General features: G+C 45.3%; 1 protein-coding gene across 1 annotated transcript; it reads right to left on the bottom strand.

Moving 5' to 3' along the window:
* Window positions 1-8,222: 8,222 nt before the first annotated feature.
* LOC146181426 (serine/threonine-protein kinase PLK1-like) lies at window positions 8,223-24,781 on the bottom strand. Its single transcript, XM_084575790.1, has 7 exons — window positions 24,610-24,781; window positions 18,507-18,614; window positions 16,931-17,047; window positions 14,073-14,386; window positions 12,369-12,550; window positions 11,741-11,860; window positions 8,223-8,230 (listed from the first exon to the last, which is right to left on the bottom strand). The coding sequence occupies exons 1-7, from the start codon at window positions 24,703-24,705 to the stop codon at window positions 8,223-8,225; spliced, it is 945 nt and encodes a 314-aa protein (XP_084431916.1). The 5' UTR covers window positions 24,706-24,781.
* Window positions 24,782-25,745: the final 964 nt, after the last annotated feature.

The raw sequence follows: 25,745 nt of genomic DNA on the forward strand, positions 1-25,745 counted from the left end.
TAATCAACTTAACGTGGGCCAAGTATTATATGCACCATAAAACAAACGTCAACATCATAGAACAACAAGATCGTCAACAAATTTTCAATTGCTAAGTTATACCCTTTCTCATCCCCGTCCAGCTTTTAAAATATACGTCTTACAAACGCGAAGTGTATTTGATGTTGGGATAGTCGGTGATTCACATGTTCAAACATCGCTGCGGTTGTGAAACAAATGGACAAAGAACAGAAAACGACACGAGACACCGGTGCGCAAACTAGCGACTGAAATTGTATTGCAGTATGCCCACATATGGGAGCTTCGGAAGTCGAAACTTCTTAAAAAACAATCAAAGTCGGCAACGGTGTTATCATATCTACGGGCGCAAGTGTGCCATTTGACACAACATATCAGTTTTCCAATTTTTTACTTTTCCAAGAAGTCTTGTTCTTGTTTGGATCGCCTCACATTAGGGTCGCTGACACAGGGCCCTTCTTTTCCGTTTTCGATGCAGTAAACCTCCCTCGGCTCCGTGGTTAACCTCTCCCAATGATTTTAGCAGAGCTGCAGTCTCATAGGAATAGGGTCTGCAATCTTTGCATTGTGGCCCCAGATTTCCAGTTGCATTATACTGGCCACAGTTACGCCTGATTTCTCTGAGCTTTTCGTTGATGAATAGGTACGTTTGCCCCACATATGCTCGACTACATGAGAGCGAAATCTTATAGACGACTCCTTTGCAGCACTCGACAAACCCTATTTTGTACCTATAACACCACAAGTCGCCTCTGCTACAAGCTTCCGCTCCTCATTCAAGTTTCGTGTCGTGTTTTCTTATTCCAAGTTTCCCAAATTTTTCAAAAACGTAATGATGTTTGAACATGCTTAGTGTATGCCATTCGAGATGTTTCGAACTTCTTTTGAATTTTCTTTTATCCATTTTCATATTTCCCTTGTGCAGCTGACCAAACCTGTGGCTGTGCATCAAGTACGCCAGCAGCATCACCCACAGGATAGACTGCCAGGGTTTCTCTTCATGGAAGAATGGCCTACTGCGGTGCAGCGACGACTGGTTCGACATTGAATGACGTTGTTGGCTATAGTGAATAAAAGATGTGTGCATAAATGTGTACAAAAATGCCGGTAAATATTGTCCTTGTAAAGTCACTGCTGTATGAATGGCTGTCAGACTTTATAACTGGCATGGGTTTTGTTGTTACTCAGGGGTTTATTTCACAATGCTGATGTTAGGGGCCATTTCTGTTTTACCTGCAAATTTCTTTTTCCAATTTCCTTTTTGGCGTATACTGTTAATACATTTTCATTGCCACAAATATCCACATACTTTTATCGACAGCGCCCTTGTTCTTTTCACGGTAAAATATTAAATAAAGAGTTTTGTTTGGTGTACTTTGTTGTTACTGCATCTGTTGGAAAGAGCACCTCGTCTTCAAAGCCTAAAAGAAAAGTGCGATGGTGGTAGGCACTCCCTTTTCACCGTACCAACAGTGAAACTTCGCTTGCCAACATTGCTTTGCAGCGCGGCAACATCGTCGGGGCTACCACATGGTGTAGCCCCTATGAGCTACAGTCGGCTGTCTTTTGTACCCTACGCCTTAAATCGTTTTCCAGTGACGCAATTATGGCGACAGCGTCATATCCACGCTAGCAGCCCACTGTAGAGACACGTGGGGTCAAAAATACTTGCCTCTTAATTTCCTTTCTAATCTTGTTTGTAACAGCATATGTACCATTATCGCGGCGAGAGTTAGTTTCTCCACTTATTGTCAGTGGTGAAGCCCGAAAGCTGTACCGTTTTGACTGCGCAGCGTGCAACACGGTACAGCTAATGTGAGAAATAAGGACCCTGAACTGAGATTTAATGTATTCTTCAGGTCTTTACTCTTTAAGACTTTTGGTGGAGCGCGGCTCTTGGACGGCAGCAGCCAGGTACGTACAAACACTGAGATGAATTGCCCTGATGGCAATTCATCTCAGCGGTGGAGCTTGTTTTGTAAGCATTTTGCTCGCGACCAGAAATAATTTTAATTGCGAAATTAGGTGAATGTCTAGTTAAACAATTGCTGGTAGACCGGGGTGGATGCTTCGCCCTATCGCTTGCTATACGCTCTCGCTCAAGCGCGGCTTAACAAGCAAGAACTTCGTAAGGAACAGCAGTTGAGAAAGCTAAAGGTTCGCCCTGTGTGCGTTGTCGGCTCCGCCTCCCTTGCACGACAAGAACCAACCGCACCACCCGCAGCACTATGCAGCATTGCGCGCTGGCTCGTTTCCTCCGGCATCCGCAAAGATAATAGAGACTTTTAGTTTAGCGCTACGGCTTACTGCTACCGCGCGAGCGTCAGCACGCATGAGCAGATCACCCGATGGCGACAGATGGCGACAGATGGCGCCACGTTCCTGTCAAATTTTAGTCAAATTTAAGGTTCCTCGATGCGCACCCGCTCTCGGGCGCGCATCGAGGCACCCTAGTCAAATTTCGGCGAACGCCACTCGCGGGGACCAATCAGCGCTTGCTGTGCTAATGGTGCGCGGTAGCGGTAGACGGCCGCGGTGAGCGGCAGCGGTAAACTAAAAGTCTCTAATGTTGTCTCAGATCCCTTTCCTCAAAACAGTTCATTTCAGAGCTACAGGCTTTTGTCTAGGCGATTAAAAGATATACTATTTGCTCATACCACCCATTGAAATTTTCCCATTTGGAACATGGTGCAAAATGGACACTTCTGCATTACCTAGGCTACTTCTGGCCAAAGGACGCGGTTTATTCCGTATTGGATAAGCGTTCTTAATTTTCAGTCAAGGTTATTTTTATTTTTGGTGAGATAGTACTTTCCGATTTTTTTATTTTCTGATTTTCAGTGACCGTGGGGAATATGGCGTTTTCGTCTTGCAAGAGCCCGGCTCGAAGCCCTCACTTCTCTTGCTAATTAGGCAGCATGTGCGGAATGCGTTAGGCACTCATTTTGTCTATCAAAGCTATAGTGCCTCACGTCTGGAGGCTTCTTCGTGTCTCATTTCGGTTAGACACCAGCATTGCGTCCCGCCTGCAGCGCTGCTCATAGGAAGCTCTCCCTTAGGGATGGAAACGATGGGTTTTATTGTGCTCTGATACGACAGCTCTGCTTGGCAAGATGTAGCTGCGAAGAGACAATTGGTTATCTCTTGTGTGTGTCCCTTGCTTCTGCCGGCAGTTTTTGGATCTGAATGGAATTAGTTTTCACCCTTTAAAAGAGGATAAGATATTCGTAGAGCAGCCACAGCAGTCGACTGCGCAATAAACCTACGAGGCACGGTTTTGTCACCTGAGAGCGATTGGCATGAGAGAAAAAGAGTTTCTGTCCATTTTCCCATCTTCCTACCCACTGTTGTGATAGGGATGATTCCCCCGGCTTTCAAGGGGAAGGAGGGAGCACGCAGAAGCCCGCGCTGCTCAAAGGTACAACACGGGGAACCGCACAGCATGGATGGAAAAGGAGGGGCCAAGAATTGTTCCCGGTGGCCGCACGGCAGTGACCGCCGAAGTACGTATTCTCGTATTGAGACAAACAGCTCATTCGCTGTCTTTGAAGGCTTCTGCGTTACTGCTATGTTTCCCGTAAATTTCTGCGTCAGGTTTACGGTTGAAGTTCGCCGAAATCCAAGAACCAGAGACTACGCCGGACAGTTGCAAGCAGCCTGCTTATGGGTTTTTGCACGTTGTTCCATAATCTCTTTTCTCTCTCTCTCTAAACTGTCCATGACACTCATCCCTGTTAAAGTTAATTTTGCTTCAAAATTAAACAGAGATCTTTGTGAGCTGAGTCACTTCGTTGAGGACCCCGAGTATCGTATTTCCCGAACCACCGCACTGGCACGACACTACCTACCTACCTAACCTACCCACCTACTTATCCTAAATACCTAACCTATCTAACTACCTCCCTACAACATACATACATATCTTATCTACCTACATACCCACCTACCTGCCACCTTCCTAACTACGTGCATACATTATACATGCATGCATCTATACATACAGTCATGCAGCAATACTTAAATGCATATATCCATGCGTCCTTACATTCATCCATGTATCCATACATACATACATAAATAAATACATACCTCCCTAGATACATACCCTACCCGCCCAGGTGGTCGAAAGTTTCAAAGTATTCCACAACGGCGTCACTCATAGCCTGAGTCGCTTTGGGACGTTAAACCCCACAAACCGAACCAAACCAGATTCTTACCTACTTACCTTCCTATCAACCTACATATTTGCAGGCCTACCTAACAGCCTGCCAACCTACATATATGTATACATACATATAAACACAGATGCCTACCTATCTACATTGTAGCCACCCTACGGGTGCTCCCGGCGGCGCATACCTTCGTTTTCACCATACTCCTAAGCAGACTGTTACCTTTCTTCCTCACTGCTAAATGTGGGGAGAAAATTTGAAGCTCTCCACGTGCAAGCCGTAACAAGTGTCCCTTCCTTCTACTTCTCCCTGGCACGGCAAAGCTATGAAATCGCGCTGGAACTCGAAACAACCATGGCGCTCTCGGCGACCGTTGAAGGACAGCCTGGCCAAGCTTATAGACTTTGCTTTATCATGTGACCAACTACACTACGTGCTCCAAACTGTGTGGTATTTCTCGTGCTTAATATTCGAAAAATAGAAATTGGTAGTCCCCGCCATTCTGTTTGCGTGTTTTCTTTCGTCCTCGTTTTTCACGCTGTGATTTCGCCACATTGCAAGCACGGACTGCTGCTCTACCTCGAAGCCCCGCTGACAGCTCATCATCAGCAAGTCACAACCACTCGACACGTATCCGCGTTTACTGCTTCGATATTACCTGCCCGCACTGATGACATCATCCGGTAGTCCATCCCTAAAGTACGTTAACGAGATTGAGCACGCCGGTAGTTTTAGTGCGCTTGGTGACACTGAGCAAGGAAGGATGGTTATGTTTATTTTTCTTCAATACAAAATTGGTGAAAAAAATCTTCTGTTTAGTCTATCGGGAAAACATTTAACCGTGATGGTGCAGCCAAGCCCAATTTCCGTGTTGTTGCTTTTTTGAAATACCTCTGATTGGATGCGGGTGATTTCAATAATTTTATTAACATCACGAGATCGATGTTTTTGAGCCATGTCGTGTCCAGCCAAAGCCGCCCAGAAATTCAGCCGGACGCCAAACTTCTCCGGCGAACGCCTCCTTCGCAAAATCTGGATACTGCTCTGCAAAGCACCGGTGTACTGGAGGCGAGTCGTGCCAAGGGGAGAGAAGCGAAGTGTTTGAACATGAGCTGAGCATCCAGACAGCTCGGCGCCGTGGCGCTGGCGGTGGACCCCTTCTCGCCCCACAGCATATTTGAAGCAAGAGCACAGCAAGCTTTCCCATTGGTCCTGCGAAAGTGCTGTCATCTGATTCCACCATTTGAGCGTCAACGGTTTCTCGGTTTACGGAGACTCAAGTGCTTCGGTTCGAGACTCCGAGTGTGAGTTCGTCACTAGCGTCCATAGGGAGTAGTTCGCCCCGTGAGAGAGCGGACGCGGCGGAATCTCCCCGGCCGTCGCTGCGCGAGAACAGTCGTGTATGGCTATGTTAGCTTTCTGCCCCAGAGCCGATCTCATTGTGTAAATGCCTGTAAATAGTGTATAAAGCCTTTTCTTCATCTCCCCAGCGCCGACTAGGATTCATCGCTACCGCCCAGGGAGCTGACAGCCCTCGTTCACGATACGGGTGACGAGCGCTACGCAACCAACTCCTTGGCACAGCCCTGTTGACAGTTGGCTACTGTGTGATAACCCCACCGGCACAACAGCCAGTAATTTATTCTTTGCACTTGAGTTCTCGAAACTCAAGTATTTTTTAAGAGAAATGGAGAGACACGTTCAATCCGAGTATATACTTTGAAACCTTGCGCTGACGATTTTGACCACAGCCACAGGAGAGCTAATCATTTTGGCCCCAAATAGGGGAAAATGGTTCACTAGAATGCTGTCTTGAACTTCTGGAATCTAACTCGGGACAGTTATCAATGCGAAACAAAACACAGTACTGCAAAGATCTGTATTGGAGAAATGCGAAAGCATGTGCGTTGGGTTCTCTTAAGTAGCTCCTAGAGGGTCGTGACTCGGCGTTTTTCACAGTCATCACTAGACAGTATAGCCACTTCCATTGACTTACACATCGTGGACACGATAGTCGTTCGCATTGGACATCCGATCAGACTGACTCGTGACAAATATCTATGACTCATGACTAAACGGTAATGACTCACATGACATTACTAGGCAGAACATATTTGTATATCACTTGTCATTACACACATTCAGACTACCTGCCTAACACGTTATATTTTGCTTTCATATATTGTTTCCACCTTTTGGGTCATGCTTTCGCGAACAGAGCCAAGCAAGGCTTCCGCCTTGACTTCGACGCGGATCTTGGTTTTTGACTTCGACGCGGATCTTGGTTTTAACCACTTCGAGGGATAATAGAAAGGCAACTGAACCTACCGAATGTTAGCCTTGAGCGGTAGTAATCCTGAAAGTGTCGAAACGCGACGGCTGATCTAATGTTTGTCTACAGTTATGTCTACATTTCCTCGCCCTCACAAACCGTTATTTATTGCGAGACACGAAGATCAATTCTTGCAGTCATATTTTCCCTATATGACTACTCATCACAGTTCTTCAAAAGTGCTGTGGATAAGTTTTGGTCACGGTTACTGTGTTAGCACGAAAATCTGAACGTTGACATCTGAGGATATCGTTTCACATTGTGTTGTATATTTTCTCCAGTAGCGATGCTTCATCGCAGTTAAAGCTTGCTTGCTCGAAATCGTGCCGTAATTTGCTTTTCAAGGAGACAAAACGTAGCAATGGTCCTTCAGTAAAACAAAACGTCAATAGCCTCAATTTCTAACTGGCGTGTAGCGGCGTTATAGTTTCCGTAAAAGTACCACAGCGTGGCTTGCAGCCAAGTTGGCAGGCAGTTGCGGTGGCCAAGCTGCGCATTTAAGCCAATCTCTGTAAACTTAAGTTCTTCAGAACTTTAAATGTGAAATAAAAATATTACATGTGGAAACAGAAAGCTTACCATCTGACGACCACATCAACCAGGTCCCGCCCACTAGTCTGGCCATCCTACTACAAGTTTGCTCATTCTGAAACCAGGTGGCGCTCCTTATGCGATTTTAGTCGCGCACCCTGGGCAGCGGAGCTTTGCTACAGCAGGGCATAGGGTAGACTACTTATGGTGGCCATGTGTAGAATGAGGGGTGATACTGGATACCCCAGCGGCATTGGTGGTGCGCATGTTTTAAGGCCATAAAATGCAGGCAAGTATAGCCATAAAATCTTCTTGTGGAGAGGGATGCCAATGTGACCCTGGCGCTGTCGACAAAACTAGGCCCCATCAAATTGAGGTATCTTGCAGGGCAACATCTTTGTTTATGCTGCAGGGATTTGTGATTTTTGAGCAGACTTCCTCGCAGAGTGTGTTGCTACTCGATAACCTCTACGAAGTGGCCTCATGGGGCAGCGGGGCTTTGAAGCAACTCTTAGTAATTGGCATACATGATTGAAGAGTAGCTCTTCCTACCACTGTCATTTTTTCATCCTGGAAAGCAACTGAAAGTTGTTTTTGGGCAGCTCCAAGAAACACACATTGCAGTAGCACATCGAGCAAAACGTTTTATTCAAAGTTTTAGCTGATGAATGATAAGAACTGTACTGCAACTAAAGCGTCATGTGCACACATAACAAAACAAATATTTGTAGTTCAACTGCATACAACCCAGAAGCCATTCCAGATAGAGACCGGGCATTGTCGAAAAGCGTACGGATACGTACTGCGAGGGTAGATTATGCCAACACATTTCTATAATAGAAAAAAAATATGTAAAGTCATTGGCGGAGATAGTTTTCTTCTGTCGTTAAAGGACTGATTAAATTAGCTAAAACTGGAATAGGTGGTGGCGGCATCAGACACACAGGTATGCATAATGGTGCCACGAATAATAGGGTAGTTCTTCTTTCGCAGTTTCTTTTAGAGTCTTGAAAGGGCATTGATTTATTTACAATGAAAAATATCTTTAATCCCTGAATCGGTCGTCAGAGCTCTGTAGGAGGTCATGATTCTGAGAAGTGAATCCCTTGCAGTAAAGCAATGCAGCCTGTGGCCGATTCTTCCATCATACTCAAGGCGCCGACCCAGGTTCAGGTATCTGGACAAGAAAAGGAGGAAAATATAAAAACAGCAGTCAAGAACAAGCTCATATGAGGCTACGCGATCTAACCAATGGCAGTCAGTGCTTATTTTTCAGGTGGATTTTGTGTGTCGAATTGCGATTACCGGCACAAATACCATTTTGTCTTGTTTGTTTCGTTGGCCTTTTTTTTTTTTTTACAATTATGACACAGTGGCTATTCGGGCCACTTTGTGGCAGGCTTAGTGATGTATTAGAGAAATGCATTTTGCTTTTCAACTTGCTATAGTCGTACGTTTACGACTAGGATAAACTGGCTAAGAAATCTCAGAGGTATGTAAAAGAGGTCGTCAATCGATGCATCTTCATAAAAGAGGAGTGTATACAATGCTATGCATCTTTATAAAAGAGGAGTATATAGAAAGTTAAGCTATGCTGCACCAAGGCGAAGGTTGAGCTCATGTTTAGTTACACTAAACTTCGGGTCAAAAAAGGTGATATGGTTTGGTTTGTGGGGTTTAGCGTCCCAAAGCGACTCAAGCTGTGACAGACGCCGTAGTGGAGAACTCCGGAAATTTCGACCGCCTGTGCTTCTTTACCGTGCACTGACATCGCAAAGCACACGGGAGCCTTGCTTTTTGCGTCCATCAAAAAGCGGTCCCCGAGGTGGGGATTCGATGCCGTGTACTTGGGAGCAGCAGTCAAGAGCTGTAAACACTGCGCCACCCCCTTTTTTTCTTTATTGCATAATTTATTATCAGATTTTACACATAAAGAACATTACTCCACACACACACACACAAACACACACACACAGAATATTACGCGACAAACACACAACATGGGTTACAACCACGCGATTTGGGCTGCGTGATTCATTACAAATCAGGCATTTGTAGCAACACTTCTATTCTCGGAAGCCACTCAGGCACTTCGTCTTGTGTCTTAAAAACTTCAATAACACTCGCAACGGCTTCGCGAAAATACTGTCGTATTTTCCTCGCATCACGTTCTGCATGCCTGAACGCCATTCTGGATCGCCAGACACTGTGCAGGCCCAATAACATTACCATGTCCAGCGGTAGCCCATCATCATCTTCAATTGGTAAAAAATCGAATTTCGAATGCACCCACGGATAGGTCTTTTTTAATTGTTCGTTGTAAAATGTTCCAGAAGAAAAAGGCTTCCAACAGTCTAAGAAAATGTGTTCTACAGTTTCCGGTTTGCAGCATATGAAACAGTGATTTCCCCAAGGTGCAAAAAAACTTTCATTTCTAAATAAATACACTAGAAGTTTACCACTGCGCCACCCTAGCGGGGTTAAAGATCATATGAAAACTACAATAGCTGATGCTGTAAAACATACGCAATGAGCGATAGTGTCCAGCAGACAATGGTGCATTGGAAACAATAAAGGAATACACCCATATAGGGCACATATTGATCACAGATCTAGGGTGGCCATAACAGTGAGACCGCTAGATAATAAGATTGTGGTAGAACACATTTTGCAGACTTGCTAGTCATTACTAGCAGCTTAAGAAAACCCGAGAATAGATCAAACCATATATTCATTGTATTGGCAGCACTAGGAGATGGGGCTGCTATTGTGATCAATGATGCGACAAGTTATCGAAAATAAAGTCGTGAGGATAACATTAAGGGACGCCACGATGAATTGAACATGGGTTGGACGAATAATATGAGGAGAAAGTAACCGACATACCATCAAGGGAAAAGGTAATTGTAATAGCATATCAGCGCCCAAAGAGAGGCTGTTACAGTAGATAAGGAGCATAGAGGTAATGTGGGAGCACACGATACTCGACATGTATTGAGAGGCATATTTTGTGCGTCTGATTGACTCGGCCCGTGCGATAAAATGTGCACAAATATGAGTGCATCAGCGCCGCCGTTCTTCCTGTTTGCATAAGCCTGAACGACCTTACCTAGCTGGGACGTCATTGAATCGAAGTAAGCGTAACATCGCCTAGTATCCACGTTGGCATCAAAACGCTAAAAACCCGCGAGACGCAAAAACAGACCTACCACACCAGGTCTCTCACTGATGATACCAACCAGCTAAAACGGCATCCTGACACTTTCATTTGCTTTCTGCAGCTCATTTTGATGGTCGCACATGGAAGTGCCAGCAACGGAACGTTCTTTTGCTAGGCTCGCCAGTCCGCTAATACTCTCTTGCAGTGATGACAAGCCCGGTAGCTACAAATGAAGACACTGGCGTTGCATATGAATGAACTCTTTATTGAGTCATAGCTTCCTATATTATCCATGCCCAGTCTTGGATAATATAGGAAGCTATGGAACTTGCTTTTGGTGCGTCACACGAAGCGGCGCCAACAATTTGCGCTTTGAGATAACAATTATAGTGCCTATATATTCTAGGCACTATATCTTGAACGTCCGCGCCGGTGTTGTTGATCGGGTATGTATGATATATAGAAGGCTAAGATCATTCTGACTTTCGCTCGGAAAAGAACTAAGCAATTTGGAGCCCTCGATAGCAGGAAGGGTGCCCGTCGGTTGTCGAAGTTAGAATGCCGTCCGATACAGCAGTGCTCAGTTTAAAGTCACCGCAGAAATGTCTAGATAAATCAGCCAAGATATTATGGAAAAGTACGGAAACAGTTGTGCTTGCTTGCGGTCGTTCCAGACTGATCTCGGCGCATCTTCCGATGGAAAGAAAGTGATAAAGGAGAGTCTCACAATACCAAGCATGAACAAACAAAAAGCGCAAGATCAGTCAGTGCGCTGCTGTCCAGTGATATACTAGAGGCTGTTGAAGACAACAAATACAGATTTCAAATGTTCGCGTCAATACAGTGAACACCGTATCATCAGGCTTCCACCAAGACTACACGCGGTTTGTAAACACCACCAGTGAGATGCTCCCAGAATCATTGAAGGGTGTACGCGTGTTAAAGTGTCTCGTTTTTGGAAGACTCATGTGCTCTCATGTACATTTCGGACTGCTTATCAATTCCACTACGATCAGCTTCACCAAATCTGTCAGCCCTGTGCTGTACTAATTGGATTTAAAATCTTCGGCTTTCCTGCTGAACGCTTCAGCAATTTTAACCGGCGACACTGAGCTTTTTTCGTGAAAAGTATTGCCTATATGACGTCTCCTTTTCCATCCTCGCCTCAGTAAATTTTCGGAGCTCGCTGTCATTTTATAAGTGAAGTCATCAGTTCCAGTCGCTGTTTAAGTACTAATAAAAAAATTAAGGAATGTATTTTCTGTGAACAATACTTACGACCTCATCGCTGCGTCTGCAAAACACCGCACTCGCCAAAAAAAAAAAAGGTTCGCTTTATTATTTTTATATGGACATCACTCCTAGGTACTTTTTGAAGGTATATTTTTTTTCGCATCAGATTGAAGGCACCTCTAGGAATGAAACGCGATCATCTTCCGAATATACACAGAATGAAAAAAAACAGCGTAATTATAACAGTTCATATTTCTCCCGGCAAAATTCAGCCGAAGAGACAGATCAACTCACCAAGAATCTCATTTTTCTCCGGCAAGGTTTCCTGGTCGGAGAGGTCCGGAGTGGCACTGAATGCATCCAACTCAGGCTCAGTTGTGAGGCACAACTCTGGCAAAAAAGCTGGAAGGAGCCCTGGAAAAAGTTTGCGGAGAGCATTCAAGGGATGAACAATAGATCGTCCCCATTAAGACGGCAGTGCTCTGAGCAATTCTGGAGAAAGGGATCGACAACAGGCCTCTTGCGACAGCGATTTTTTGAGCCCACGTGTAGCAATAAAAAAAAATACTTTGGAATGAACAACTAACAACTGGAGTTGCAAGAGTCCACAGCGCTCAAAGAGAAAAAGTGTGTGAGGAGGTTGGAACAAGCCACAACCGATGGTTTAGAGCTATATAAAGCAGTTTTTTAAGAGCATGGCTCCTCCATGTCAAGTGCTTAACAGGTCGCATCATGTGCCAAAACCCAACTCGATGCCTCTTGAGTTGCAGCAAAATTTTGAGGATGGTTTCAAACTGGCCGCTTAGTTCCCTTCACCTGTTGTAAAGGAAATGAAAAGACCTCTTGCCATGAGCAACACGGAAAAGAATCCTCTGTAATAAAACGCATAAACACAGGAATGATGAAAGTATGAAGTTCATACCCTTTGTCATGAAATCATGGTGCATGACGTCTGTTATGCTCGGCCTCTCTGCGGGATTAGCCTGGAGCATCCACCGGACGATGGCGCCTGCATCCGGAGACATCGCGGAGAGGAAATGGCAGTCATTGTCCGTAATTTGGGCGGACGACTTGAACGGGGTTTGTCCAACCAGTAGCGTGTAGCTGCGAAAAACATTTACATGCCATCAACAGATTTTCTCTTCTTGGGCTCCAAGATTACCCCGGAAGGAGACTGCAGCCATAAAATTAAGAGACGCCTGTTTCTGGGAAAGAGAACCATGGCTAGCCTTGACCGCTTAGTAAAGAGCAAAGACATTACACTGCCAACCAAGATCCGTATAACTCGTGCTATAGTCTTTCCAGTTGTGATGTATGGATGCGAGAGTTGGACTGTGAAAAAGGCTTACCGCCGAAGAATTGACGCCTTTGAATTGTGGTGCTGGCGGAGACTCTTGAGAGTTCCTTGGAGTACCAGAAGATTAAATCAGTCGATATTGTCGACCATAAACCCTGACTGCTCATTGGAGAGTCAAATTTTAAAGTTAAAGCTCAGCTACTTTGGTCATCTGATGAGAAGAGAGGAGGTGCTGGAGAAAGATTTGATGTTGGGAAAGGTTTAGGGCCACCGGAGAAGGGGTAGGCAGCGAACGCGATGGTTAGATGGCATCTTCGAGGCGCTGCAGATGAAGTTATGTGATGTTAGGAAGATAGTGAGAGACCGGAAAGCGTGGCGTGATACGGTCCATAGGGTCACGAAGAGTCGGACACGACTGAACTGAACTGAACTGAGTCTCGGAGGGAGATCGCAATATCTGATGCGGCTAATTACATGAAAAGCCATCCTACCGAATCGTATCGCATATTGTATGTTGCAACCATCAAAATTCCGCTGAAATACCGTACACCAAGCTGCAAGGCTCAGATATTGAACAGAAAACTTTAAAACGTCATTTTTTGACATAAGAATGGCGCTTCCCGTCTACGGATTGTCACCATTGATTTCCTTTCCTGCATCAAAAAAAAAAAAAAAAAAGAAAAAGAAAAATGACCAAGGAAGTGCTGAATCGACAACGATGTGCTTGCCACGGGGCCAATATGGAGCACATCATTAATTGATACGTGTTTTTCCTTGCATGCGTGGGGTAGGAAAATTACCAAGAATATAGGGGGGGGGGGGGGGGGGAACCTAGCACAGTTGTCGGCAATTGTTTCTGCAAAAAAGCTGCGCTGGCAGTAGCGTTTCGCCTAGTCGCCATCGGATTTTCTCAAATCTCCACAAATGAACTTTCCTGCATCGTAGAAACTCATATATCTCGACGACTAGGCTAACAGGAGGGACAGAAGTTGGGTGCTGAGCTGCATACTTCTACTTATTGCCTTATATCCTGCAGGCGCCCGGATAGCCACTTTCATATGCCACTTTTCACAACTGCAACAGCCCCAAGAGGGATTTCGTCCCCGAGATAAAACATTGTTCCTGCACAAGTTGTTAGTTATATTCTTCTACTTGACACAACAGGTCACGATCAACAATTGGTTATGACATTCTCTTATCCTCTGTCTCTTACGCTGTATTTTGGTTAGTGCTCTAGAATATTACCTTTTACAACAGGCATTGAGCTCTTTTTATTTATAATTACTGTAACTTGTTGCGAGCGTATCGGCTTAGGCAAGTGTTACTCACATTATGCACCCTATGGACCAGACGTCTTCTTCGTAACTGGGGCGCTTCATGACCAAGATCTCGGGGCCGGTATAGTCGATGGTGCTTGTCATCCCGTTCTTACTGTTACCCTCGCAGCGTACGCGAGCGGAGCGTCCGAAGTCGGCCACCTTCAGTTGCATATCTCCGGTGAGGAGCAGGTTAGCGAGCTTCAGGTCCCAGTGGACGACACGTTCCTGTACAAGATACTCGCAAGCGAGAAGCAGCTGTCGCACAAAGTACCGCACCTCAACCTCCGTCAGCGTCTTGCGGCAGTTCAGCATTTGCAGCAGGGACTGCGAAATAAAAGCATCAGTGTACCTTGTAGAACAGCCTTAAAGTTAACGCAGTCTGAAGGAACCGGAACAATCCCCCAACAAAAGAGGCTTGTCCTCAAGCTTACGGTCGATACGTGGCGACTGTAGCAAACTGTAGTAGACTTGCCGGTCTCGACTAAGAGTGATTAAAGTATTTATTTCCCAAGTCACAAAATACACTGCCGACTTGAAGTCATCTGAATAAAAAAACTGTAGTAGTCAACACAGCGGAGGTAATTTTTGCCAGACGTTTCTTGCGCTAGCTGATGGAGTTTGCCCATTGTGGAGTAGTCTGAAGAGCAAAAAGACAAGCACCTGAGAGTTGTGTCTCTCACGTCCCTGCATGCAGTCATCCTTTTAATAGAATATATTCCATAATTTATGATAATGTGTGAGATTCTACGCAATTTGTTTGAGATTGTACGAGAAAATAGGGAGAGCTTCTTGTCTCGCAGAACTTTTTCAGCAGGGATGAACTGCACAATGTATTAATGTAATGCTCTTCGACTGCTCACTATGTCCAAGCGGCAGTGTAGCCCCTTGCCTTGCTTGACGACCGTTTGGCTGACATGTTGTATAGGTGGTATGCACCATCGTTTGTATGCACTGCACCCACTTGGCGCCCAACTACGCCGCCTGCCGCCATTTTCGCGGTGCACGTAGCAGACGAACTTCTGCCAGTCCTGCTCCGAAATGCTTTCGTCGTGTTACGGTGGCTCGCGTACCACATTCATGTTATCGCTTAGAATCCGCATGCAAAAAAAAAACGGGCCTGTAATTTTCGTACTCGATATCAGCTTGAAAATGCGCTGTAAACAAACGCCACTTGGCACATGCGCTGGTTAGCGCTGCTCGAGCCCAGGTACGCGAAAAAGGCGCAACGACGAACGCTGTTCGCGGATTCGGTTTTTTTTCTATTCCGGAATGAAAGTTCGGACAGTGGTGAAAATAACCGTTCCCAAAATACGGAAAGCCACGTGTGGTTCTGCGGCGGTTCTACGGGGCTCTTGCATTACGACGTATCCGTGCAGAACGCTTGATTTTCATCTCTTCCGCATATGTGACATAGACGTAGCGCTTCAGAGTTTGCCCTCGGGGTTAACAGCAAACGTTTTGGACGAGGTGCAGCCAGAATAAGCTTATGATGGGCACCAATAAAAGTTCCCAAAAGCTGTACGTACGAAATAATATGTGACCTCGTTCTGTTTCGGACTAATTGGTCTTGAGGACCAATTTGTTGCGCGGGGGTGTCTTAACCACCCTAGCGATTACATTTGTTTCCTTGTACACATGCTAGAAATCTACGCTTGCGCCAGGGCGAAATCAAGCTCGTCGCCTAGCTCGGTAGCCTGCCAGTTTAACTCGATCAATGCACTGTACATGCATTGTGCTACAGATGCTAACACGAAAGACAGACACGGCAGAAACGGAACACTGACTACCAAGTATCGGCTACACACTCGCGTGTCGACCATTGTCAAAACAGACTGCGCACAGTACAAAAACAAACCACCACCATGCACTTAGCCCAGTTTGGTACCTTATACTTATTAACCGAGACAATGGACAGCACATTTGTGAAAAAAAAAAAAAAAAACGTTTCTCTGGTAACAATAAGGCTTTAAAATTCTGACTGATTGATTTCACGGGAGCGCTGCTGCCTTTACCATTATCTGTGCTTCGAGTTAGCCCACGGCGTCGTTGCACCTGTTTGTCGAACTCGGCTCAAGCAACGCTAAGCAGCGCAGCTGCCCATCCGACATGGCGTTTATTTGCGACGAACTTTCTTGCTGCTGTCGCGAGCGGCGACGGTCGGCAGAATCTCCCGTGCTCACGATTTCCGAAAGGCAATCTCGATCAAGCACGCGATCAAGAATGCTAGAGCGAAGAAAGCATGCTAGAGGAGACGTTCGTCTTTTCGGCGTGCACCGGGAGTACGGCGGCCGGCAACGTAGTTGGGCGCCAGTGCATACCACATGTGGTATGTGCAATTACACAAGCCAGTGAAGCCACGCTGTCGACATATCCTGTGCCCTTTCCTACGCACTTCTTATTATTACTGGACTACACGCATTGTACATGTTGGCTTTTCCTTCCCTTTACCGAGCGAATATAATTATTGTACCTACATAAGATGGTAAAGCTGAGCAGGATGAGAGGTGAGTGTACTACAGAATTCATGACGTTGATATGCCATCCGTAGGATGCGCTAGGCATATCGCCTCCCGTTTTTGTTAAAAATTAAAGAACGGCTTCTGTCTCTCGACGGACCCTTCTGTATAGCCAATGGCTTCGAGCCATTCTCAGGTTGTCGTGGCCTACCCCCTTGCACCTGCTACCGTGACCTTCCCTATCTATGTTGCTCCATTGTCTGAGCAGTGCTGGAGGGAATCCTTCCAAAGGTAAAGACTGGGATATTACATTAAAATGTCGTAGAACACAGAGAGCTGAGGTTGCTTATTTACGGCTGAAGATGGCCCCGTTGGCTCAATAGGAGCACAGAGAGCAGAAGAGCTCCCTTACCTGCTTCGTGCAGAGCTCCAAGATGATGTACACGCAGTTGTTGTCTTCAAAATGGGAGTGAAAATCAACGATGTGCTTATGACGTAGGGATTTGTGGATTTCGATTTCATCTTTCATCTGTAAAAAACTAACTAATTAGCAACGACACGTGTGTTATTTGGAGTCTAAAATAAAGAAAGGAATGTGGGGAAAGTAGCTTAAGTGCGATAACTTATGATCCACACTTTGAGAAGCTGCTTTGATGGCAAGGGTACTGAGCCCAACTCTAGTAGGACATTAGATTTTAAAAATACCGATTGGTAGCAGTGGATCATGGTCCGCGGGGTCCTGTCTTATATACTCCTCTTCAGTTCAGTTCAGGCGTTCAGTCGTGTCCGACTCTTTGTGACCCTATGGACCATGTCACGCCACGCTTTCCGGTCTCTCACTATCTTCTTAACATCACATAGCTTCATCTGCAATGCCTCGAGAATGCCATCTAACCATCGCGTTCGCTGCCTACCCCTTCTCCGGCGACCCTCAACTTTTCCCAACATCAAATCTTTCTCCAGCGACTCCTCTCTTCTCATCAGATGACCAAAGTAGCTGAGCTTTAACTTTAGAATTTGACCCTCCAATGAGCAGTCAGGGTTTATGGTCGACAATATCGACTGATTTGATCTTCTGGCAGTCCAAGGAACTCTTAAGAGTCTTCGCCAGCACCACAATTCAAACGCGTCAATTCTTCGGCGGTCAGCCTTTTTCACAGTCCAACTCTCGCATCCATACATCACAACTGGAAAGACCATAGCACGGGTTATACGGATCTTGGTCACAATAATAAACTAAGCTACGCTTTTGAATTTCGACTCTGCAAAACAAGGCCTGCGTGAAAATAACGGAACTTATAATTGTTTGTAATGGTTAGCTTTTTATTTAGGGGCCAGATAATATTCAATGGTAGACCACATTCGTGAGAAAAAAATTATGTGCTGCGCCTACAGAACCGTTAAGCTACGTCCGAGTATAGCGTTATCTTATTATACACATTCGTACTCCTGCTTTCGCATCAAGAACCATCTATAGGTATTAATCCATGGTAGTGACCAATGTCTACAGTTAAAGAGGTGCAGGCACTCCTCTGCGAGTATCAAATGGCGTTGGGAAAATGATGCTAACCTGCAAGTATGTTAACGCGTCCAAATCAAAAAGAATTAATCTAATTTGTATGAAACAAATGTTTTATAACCAAGAATTAAAATTCGATATCACTACCCCGTCCGTTTATCGAAGTATATTAGCAGTTTCAAGGTGGCTTTTTAAGCTCATCACTGCGGCTACAAAAAAAATCTATGAACCCCCTTCTGTCTATGATCAATCTCTTTCTTGGCATTGATGTCACGAGTTTGAATGCAGTGACAAAAAATGTTAGGTTGCGCTCACTTACTAAAGAAACGTTTTTTTCTGTCGGTCGAAATTACCATATCAGAAACAGGCAATTAAACTATTTTGTTCTGCAATCTAATAGTTTCATGAAGTCTAAAATTGTCCACAAATCTGCTTGATAAAATACAAAGTCCAGTATAAATGAACCTACATGCTGCTTGAGGCGCGACGAGTAAAGCGTCTCCTTGCGGACGATTTTGCCAGCGTAGACCACGTTCGTCTCTCTGTCCACGAATTCGTAACACACTGCATGTCCTCCCTGAAAAAGAAAAGGCATCCTTTTTGCACGGACGTATACAAATCCCAGCAAATGTTATAGCACTACCTTAATGAAGCTATTCTCCAGAACACAGGTATACATGTGGATACGTGGATACGAAGAATAAGATTGGGATGGAGCGCATTTGGCAAGCACTCGCAGATTATGACTAGCAGCTTACCGGTATCGCTCAAGAGGAAAGTATACAACAGTTGAATTTTACCTGTACTCACCTATGGGGCTGAAACGTAGAGGCTAACCAAGAGAGTTCTACTTAAGTTGAGGACAACCCAGAGGGCTATGGAACGAAAAATGGTAGGGGTAACATTAAGAGATTGGAGGCGTGCAGAGTGGGTCCGAGAAATAATTCAAGTTACCGACATTCTAGTGGAAATTAAGAAGAAGAAATGGACATGGGCAGGACATGTAGTGCGAAGAGAGGATAACCGATGGTCGCTTAGGGTAACGAACTGGATTCCAAGGAAATGAAAGCGCAGCAGGGGGCGACAGAAAGTTAGGTGGGCGGATGAGGTTAAGAAGTTCGCAGGGGTGAAGTGGATGCAGCTAGCACAGAACTGGGTTAATTAGTGAGATATGGGAGAGGCCTTCGCCCTGCAGCGGGTATAGTCAGGCTGATGATGACGATGATGATGATACGTTGGCTGGAAGGCGTAATGGGCTCCCAACCTGTGACGCATTCGCTGTACGATTGTGGTAATCTTCCGACGACGGAACTGCCCAGATATTCGCATGTTCCATGGGATAAAGGGAGAGTCATTTGAAATCCAATATGGTTTGTGACGCCGCATTAAAGTTTCCGAGCATATATATCCTGGCATGCATCGCATCCTGCATTGGCGCAAATGAGGACAGTGTGTGCTAGCTTGTGGACCGGGAAATGCCTCTTAAAGTGGCCCATTTATTGTGGTAGAGGGTGAGGACGTACGGTCGTTCTCTTTCATCATAAAAGGTCTCTGTGCAAGGGTTGATCAAAATCACCCATAGTACGCGCATTGGGTATTCTGAAGGAAATATTGGGCCCCTGAAAGCATGTTGCAGCAGGTGTGGCACTCCGCGGAGAGTGTGTGACCGCGAAAATAAAAACGCCGGGGGAAATGCGCGATACCTGCACGAGATATATGACGAATCTAAAAGCCCTGTTTAGGGCATACCATTTAATGGAAAATATTCCACGCGTTTGCTGTGGCAACAGCACCATGTATGGAATGCGGTGCGCTAAACTGGCCGCAATGTTACAGCTAGATCGTAGACAGTAGGATCGTGACAGAAGGAAGTGAATCATTGGTAACTAAGACATAGGCACATGGTCTCCTTGCATTTTTTACCTTTTTTTACATCGAATCAGTGCTCAAACAAAGACGCCAAAAAACTTTCAGTGCATCTGTAAACGTACGAAGCTAAAAAAAATTCAGCATTTTGAGATGCCGAAAAGTGATCTTTTATACACGCGTGATACGTCCATCTGATGTTACTTTTTTGAAGCCGGCGCGGCGGCGCCGCGACCGGACGCTGCAATGTCTCTCCTCCTTCTTTACCCTCCGCATTTTCGTTCTACCCAACGCTCACGTACCTCGGGCCCTTAGCAACGCTGTTGCTAGTGGCCCGAATTTTCATAGCAACAGCGATGCCGTTGCTAATGGCCCGAATTGACTAACCCTAAATTTTGACGTCACTTCCGCCACACTTTCTCCAATGCATTGGGAATGCAAGGGCCTCTCCTTAGTTGTTTCCTTCCTCCATGTACGCTGAGCTCACAGACACTGTCCCATTTCACACCTTGATTTACCACGTACTCTATCACATCTGGACGCATAGACTACCACGGAGCAAGAAATATGGGGCCTGCATAAGACACCACACATACAATGCACCAATAACAGTCTGGAGTGCGCATTTAAGCCCCGGCATTTGAGCCATCGTTCAGCAACGATTTCAATTGACAAGTTGTTATCAAGGCCGTGTGGAAAGAATTTTAGCAGTGATTGCAGGGCAAACAATATAATGTCAAATTAAAATATAGCCATTAATTACCACCATTCCGATGGCACCCGTGCTAGTGAATCGTGGTGCCTGCTGCAGATGTAGCTCCAAACCTCCACAAATATCTAATCGCATGCAGTCAGAAATTTTTGTAGTGGCTCGAACAACGAATGGTTGTTACCTTTTCCCAAAAAGTACCTACACGGTTATGTGGTTGTTGCTGAAAAGAGGTGTTACCATCAAGTCTTGAATCCGACATCATAAAGTCAAAATTATTACCCACCAATAATATTTGAGAGGTCACCGGGGATAAAATTCTTGCTAGAAACCATCATAGCTTTGTAATGTGAGCGGGGACTCAAGGGAGATTGCACACGGGATTATCTCGCCATTGGCCGGACAGTTCGAGCGTGGCGGCAGATAGGAAACGTGGTTTCTTCTGTTTTCTTTACCCGGACTGCTTTTTGCACCTGTAAATGGGTATTATGCCCATGCAATACAGAACCCTAGCCAAACACAGTAATAGGCCATACGCACTGTGCGACACAACAGGCAGACCGAAGATATGCTCTAAAAACATACTATCCTATAAAGGACTAAAGAGGGAGTATTAGAGCATTTTAGCTTACCGTGATCCGCTACCGTGATCCGCCACCGCGCGTTCCGTTGCGCATGCCAAGACCCCCTCGACGCTGATAGATGGCGCCACGTACTGTATGTCAGCACATAGACCTGCCACGTCGGTATCAATCAGCTTGTTGGCCCCGCCCACGCGCGGTAGAGGGTCACCGTGGCGGATCGCGGATCACGATAAGCTAAACCTTTCTAGTATGCCACCTAGATCATTCCGTTGTAGGGCTCAAGCTTAATGTAACTGGGTGTGCATATCCGGCGTGTTTTTGCATGTTTAACTTGTTCATTTCTGGATAACACAAAATGCTTAATTCTTAATTTCTCGTTCTGTACGGGCGTAAAGATGGGCGCGTACGTTTTGTGCTCTCTTCTACCGACCTCTTGTACAGTTTGTTTTTATGCGCTGATTAATGAGTACGTGAAAGACGCAGCAGAACGTAAAGTGGGCTCTAATACCGCTGTCACACGGGCATTTCGAAGGCCCTCGAACAAATTGTCTATCGACTCGAAGGCCTCAGCCAGTTTCCCGGAGTTGTTATTCTCGTGCCATTGCCCAGCTTGGACGGTGTGCGCATGCGTGTTTTTGTATGTGTGAGATGAGGCGTATCACCAAGCGTCACGCTTATGTGGATGTGACAAGCATTTAATGTCAGGATCATCATGACTCATTTAGGGACAGTAAAGGTATGTATAAAAACTATATAGCTGTACGAGCCCCGTGATCATGCATTGTCTAGAGACGTTCACTTTTCTGTCCTCACTGGATGATCGGTTAATTATCTGAGCATCTGACAAGACATGAGTGACGAAGATTTTATGACTGTATGACCGTTTAACGGTAGGATAAACCGTGATGACATGATTTGACAAAAGCTTGTTAAAAACCAAAGAATCTGGTAGGTATTAAAAATTCTGTTTACCCTCATTGTATCTTTACAGGATAAACAAACAAAATAAAATTCGGAATAGCCTTGCCGGGGTGGCACAGTGGTTACGGCGCTCGACTACTGTTACCGAGAGTGCGAGATCGAATCCCGGCTTCGATGGAGGCGACAAGCAAGGCGCCCGTGTGCTGTGCGATGCCAGTGCACGTTAAAGAACCCCAGGTGGTCGAAATTTCTGAAGTATTCCACTACGGGGTCTCTCATAGCCTGAGTCGTTTTGGGCGGTTATACCCCACAATCAAACCAAATTCACAATAGCTATAACATTTTGCAAAACGGAAAACGTCCATAAAATACAATTATGTGTACCTGCATAAAATGAAATAACATGTTGTATAGACCTACTCAAGCTAAACAAAAAGATATGCCAGAAGTAGTTCGTATCATGGTATTAGCATGTAAAACCTTGCAGAAAACAAAAGTATAAATTTCTTTTATATCTAAAATGAAACTTTAAATGTGACCCTTAAGTATTCTTTCGGTGATATATGGCGCTCAACTCTCCTGAGGTGAAGAACACGATACCGTTTGCTATATGTCGGTGCAGGTTGATAGTACCTCAGGTGGTTTAAATTTCTGATGCCCTCCACGACTGCTTCGTCACAGCCGATGTCGCAAAATCCCAAAGGGCCGTGATTGTTACATAGGTTGAAATATGCAGTGGTAAAGATTTCTCAAGTGTGACAAGTGCAGAGCTTCAGAGTAAGTATCGAATAGAGCTAAAAGAGAAAATAAGAAAAATAAGCTGTGTTTGCTACGTGCCCCGTACCTGAAGTATAAGCTATCCAAAATCAATTTTCACACTTAAAATTTGGCGAACAATGCATGTAACGCAGACTCAAACGTATACGCTGTTATCTTCACTACAGTTTCCGGGACCCCGGTAATAACCCTTATGTCCAGACACGCTGTATATGTTTAAATGGCGACATCCAGCTAGGAAATCGCATTTATGTCCAAATGTTGTAAATGCGGCCTTTCAAACGTATACGCTCATATCTTCACTACAGTTTCCGTGACCCCAGTAATAACCCTTATGTACTGCTAGAACGGCACACACACACACACACGACTCCATTAAACCCTATGAAAAAGTAATTATTTTCCTATCACGACCATTGCCTTCTACTCAGCGTTGTAGCAGTGGGCTAGCTGAGGACTATTTCGAAAAAAAAAAATAATTGCAAGTGTTTGCGATGATAATAGATTTTCTTGCCTCGTGGCTGCATGTTGTCTGTTTAATAAAATTCTTCTTTCAGCCGGAAGCCAAACTGTATTTACGCTTTGGTTAAATTCGGGACACACACAGACACAACGAACGAGGACGGGACTCGTGTCTGTGTGTTTCGCGCATTTAATAGAGATGAATAGTTACCAACTAGCCCAACAAAACGTTCCTTTAAGATTTTTATGCGGCTGGCCTTCACGGTAGTTTTCTGCTGCAGGAAGTCCAGCCCAAAACTGCTCTTTGAAAGCAAGCATTACAAAATATTATTCCGAGACTTTAGCAGTGCCGATCCAAAAATTTTGTGCCTCGTCATATCGTCAGCAAACACACGTTTTATCGCAACGATCCCTACATGTCCCTTCCCGAGGTGCGTAGGTTGGGTGCCTCGATGCGCATGCTATCTTCCGCTGCCACCGGGCATCGAATGGTGGACGTCGTAGCTGACGACGCAGTTATCTCCGCCCTGCACGGCGGCGAAGTGTAGCACGCATCGAAGCGATGCCTCGATGGCCAGCGCCGCTTTCAGGGTGCCAAAAGTAACCTGGCAACGGCGCTTTCCTCACAGCTGAAGAAAGAGCAACACCCCCCCCCCCCCTCCCCCTTGCACGTTTTACCAAACGCTGTCACACGCAAGGGCATCAGTTCTTACCTTAAAGGAGCCCCGAAACGATTTTTAAGCACATTGTTTTGCCTTTTGGTTACGTAGATTGAGTTATGGTGACACTATTAACGGTGGTTGGTTTGTGTATTATCCAGTATTTAATATTTTAGTTTGTTCGTGAAAGCGAGTTCGGACCACTGATGGTGCCCGGCACACAGCGGCCATTTTTTTGGCAGCGGATATGACGACATTGGGTCCGATTTGATGATTGGATGAACAATAAATTCACGGCTAAATGAACTCATGATTAATGATATGCTCTGTCATGTTCTTGCATTTTCTGATATACTTACAAAACCGACATATTTATTTTAGATCAAAGCACTTAAAATAAAATGTAAAAAAAAGAAACGCTAGAGGCTTGAATATTCCCTTAAATGCCAAGAAACATGCCCCATTACTCGGTTTCCTTTGTCGGATACGAATCATAATCTTTCTGCTATAGTGTTCCAGTAGTGAACTTTATCTTGCGTAAGAACCAGCGGCAGCATCTCCGGCACAACACCAAAAGCATGGAATGCAACATACCTTTCCGAGAAATTTGCCACGAGTGTATTCCCTATGCGAAATCGGGTCGATCACCACCGCGGGGACTTGGTTGCTCGTGGACGCAGTGAAAGTCATCACGAACAATTTTAGGACAACGCTTTCGCTCCCTCTCGTCTGCAACTGCCGCAGTCAACGGCTCAGCAACAGCAACTGAACTTATACTCAGCCGCTAAGGTGTGCTGTGGATTGGAATAAACCAGTTCCAACTACAAGGGAAATAAGAAGGACATTACTGGTTGGCGAGATCATACGGAGTGATATGTCTCGTGCCCGATGAGGAAATTTCGTTGGAACTGCCAGCAGAATTCCGATTTTGTCCTTATAACCCTTTCTAAGTATAAGGCCAAAATATCCTAAAGTCCCAAACAACAACCCCTTCCTAAAAACCACTGCACCTCCCCCCTACCCACGCGTTGCCCTACCGCCTTTCATATATAGGCGTCTTTGTGACTGGTTTCCAGCAAGTCATCAAGCTTTCAAGATGCTTCATTTCTTTCCGTGACCTCATTACAGGCTGGGTGGAAAGCGCCTCCAACGAACATGGCTGCCAAGCCACGTGTGTCATGCTTATACTTCGTCTCACAAGATATCTGCAACACTGCTAAAGGCAGAAGAGCCCTTGCAATTGTGCTCCTAAGTGCCTCTCGCCCCCGCGTACTACAATAAAGAATTGTGCTTCTGCTGTCACTCCCGCCAATTTGGAGGATGAGAGGCACAAAGAAGCACAATTGTCTATTGTAGTGCGCACGATCCGTATTGGACCAGGGTGCCTCTGCCTTTCGCAGTGCTGCAAACATCTTGCCAAGAGCAGCCTGCACTATCTACGCCCGTCAGTTTCCCCCTCGACCATCTTTTTACCACTTCTTTTCCAATATTGAAGCAGGCACACAATACACGTTTCTGTTGTATTGCGCATCCAAGTGCGTCTACACGTACACGTATACAAAATCCATTCTTGCTAGTTCTTGTGTGATATTCGTTCCTGTGAAACGCGCCTGCAGCTTCGTTTCTTCTTGATCGCTACGTGGTCTGTACTGGTTGCCGCTTGTCAACGCTGCATTAAAAACACTGTGATGAAAAATAGTGCTTGCACATAGCAATGTTCCAGAAAAAAG

The sequence above is a fragment of the Amblyomma maculatum genome, chromosome 8, assembly GCF_055883805.1.
Source record: "Amblyomma maculatum isolate TAMU_Amacu chromosome 8, ASM5588380v1, whole genome shotgun sequence".
Lineage (NCBI taxonomy): Eukaryota > Metazoa > Arthropoda > Arachnida > Ixodida > Ixodidae > Amblyomma > Amblyomma maculatum.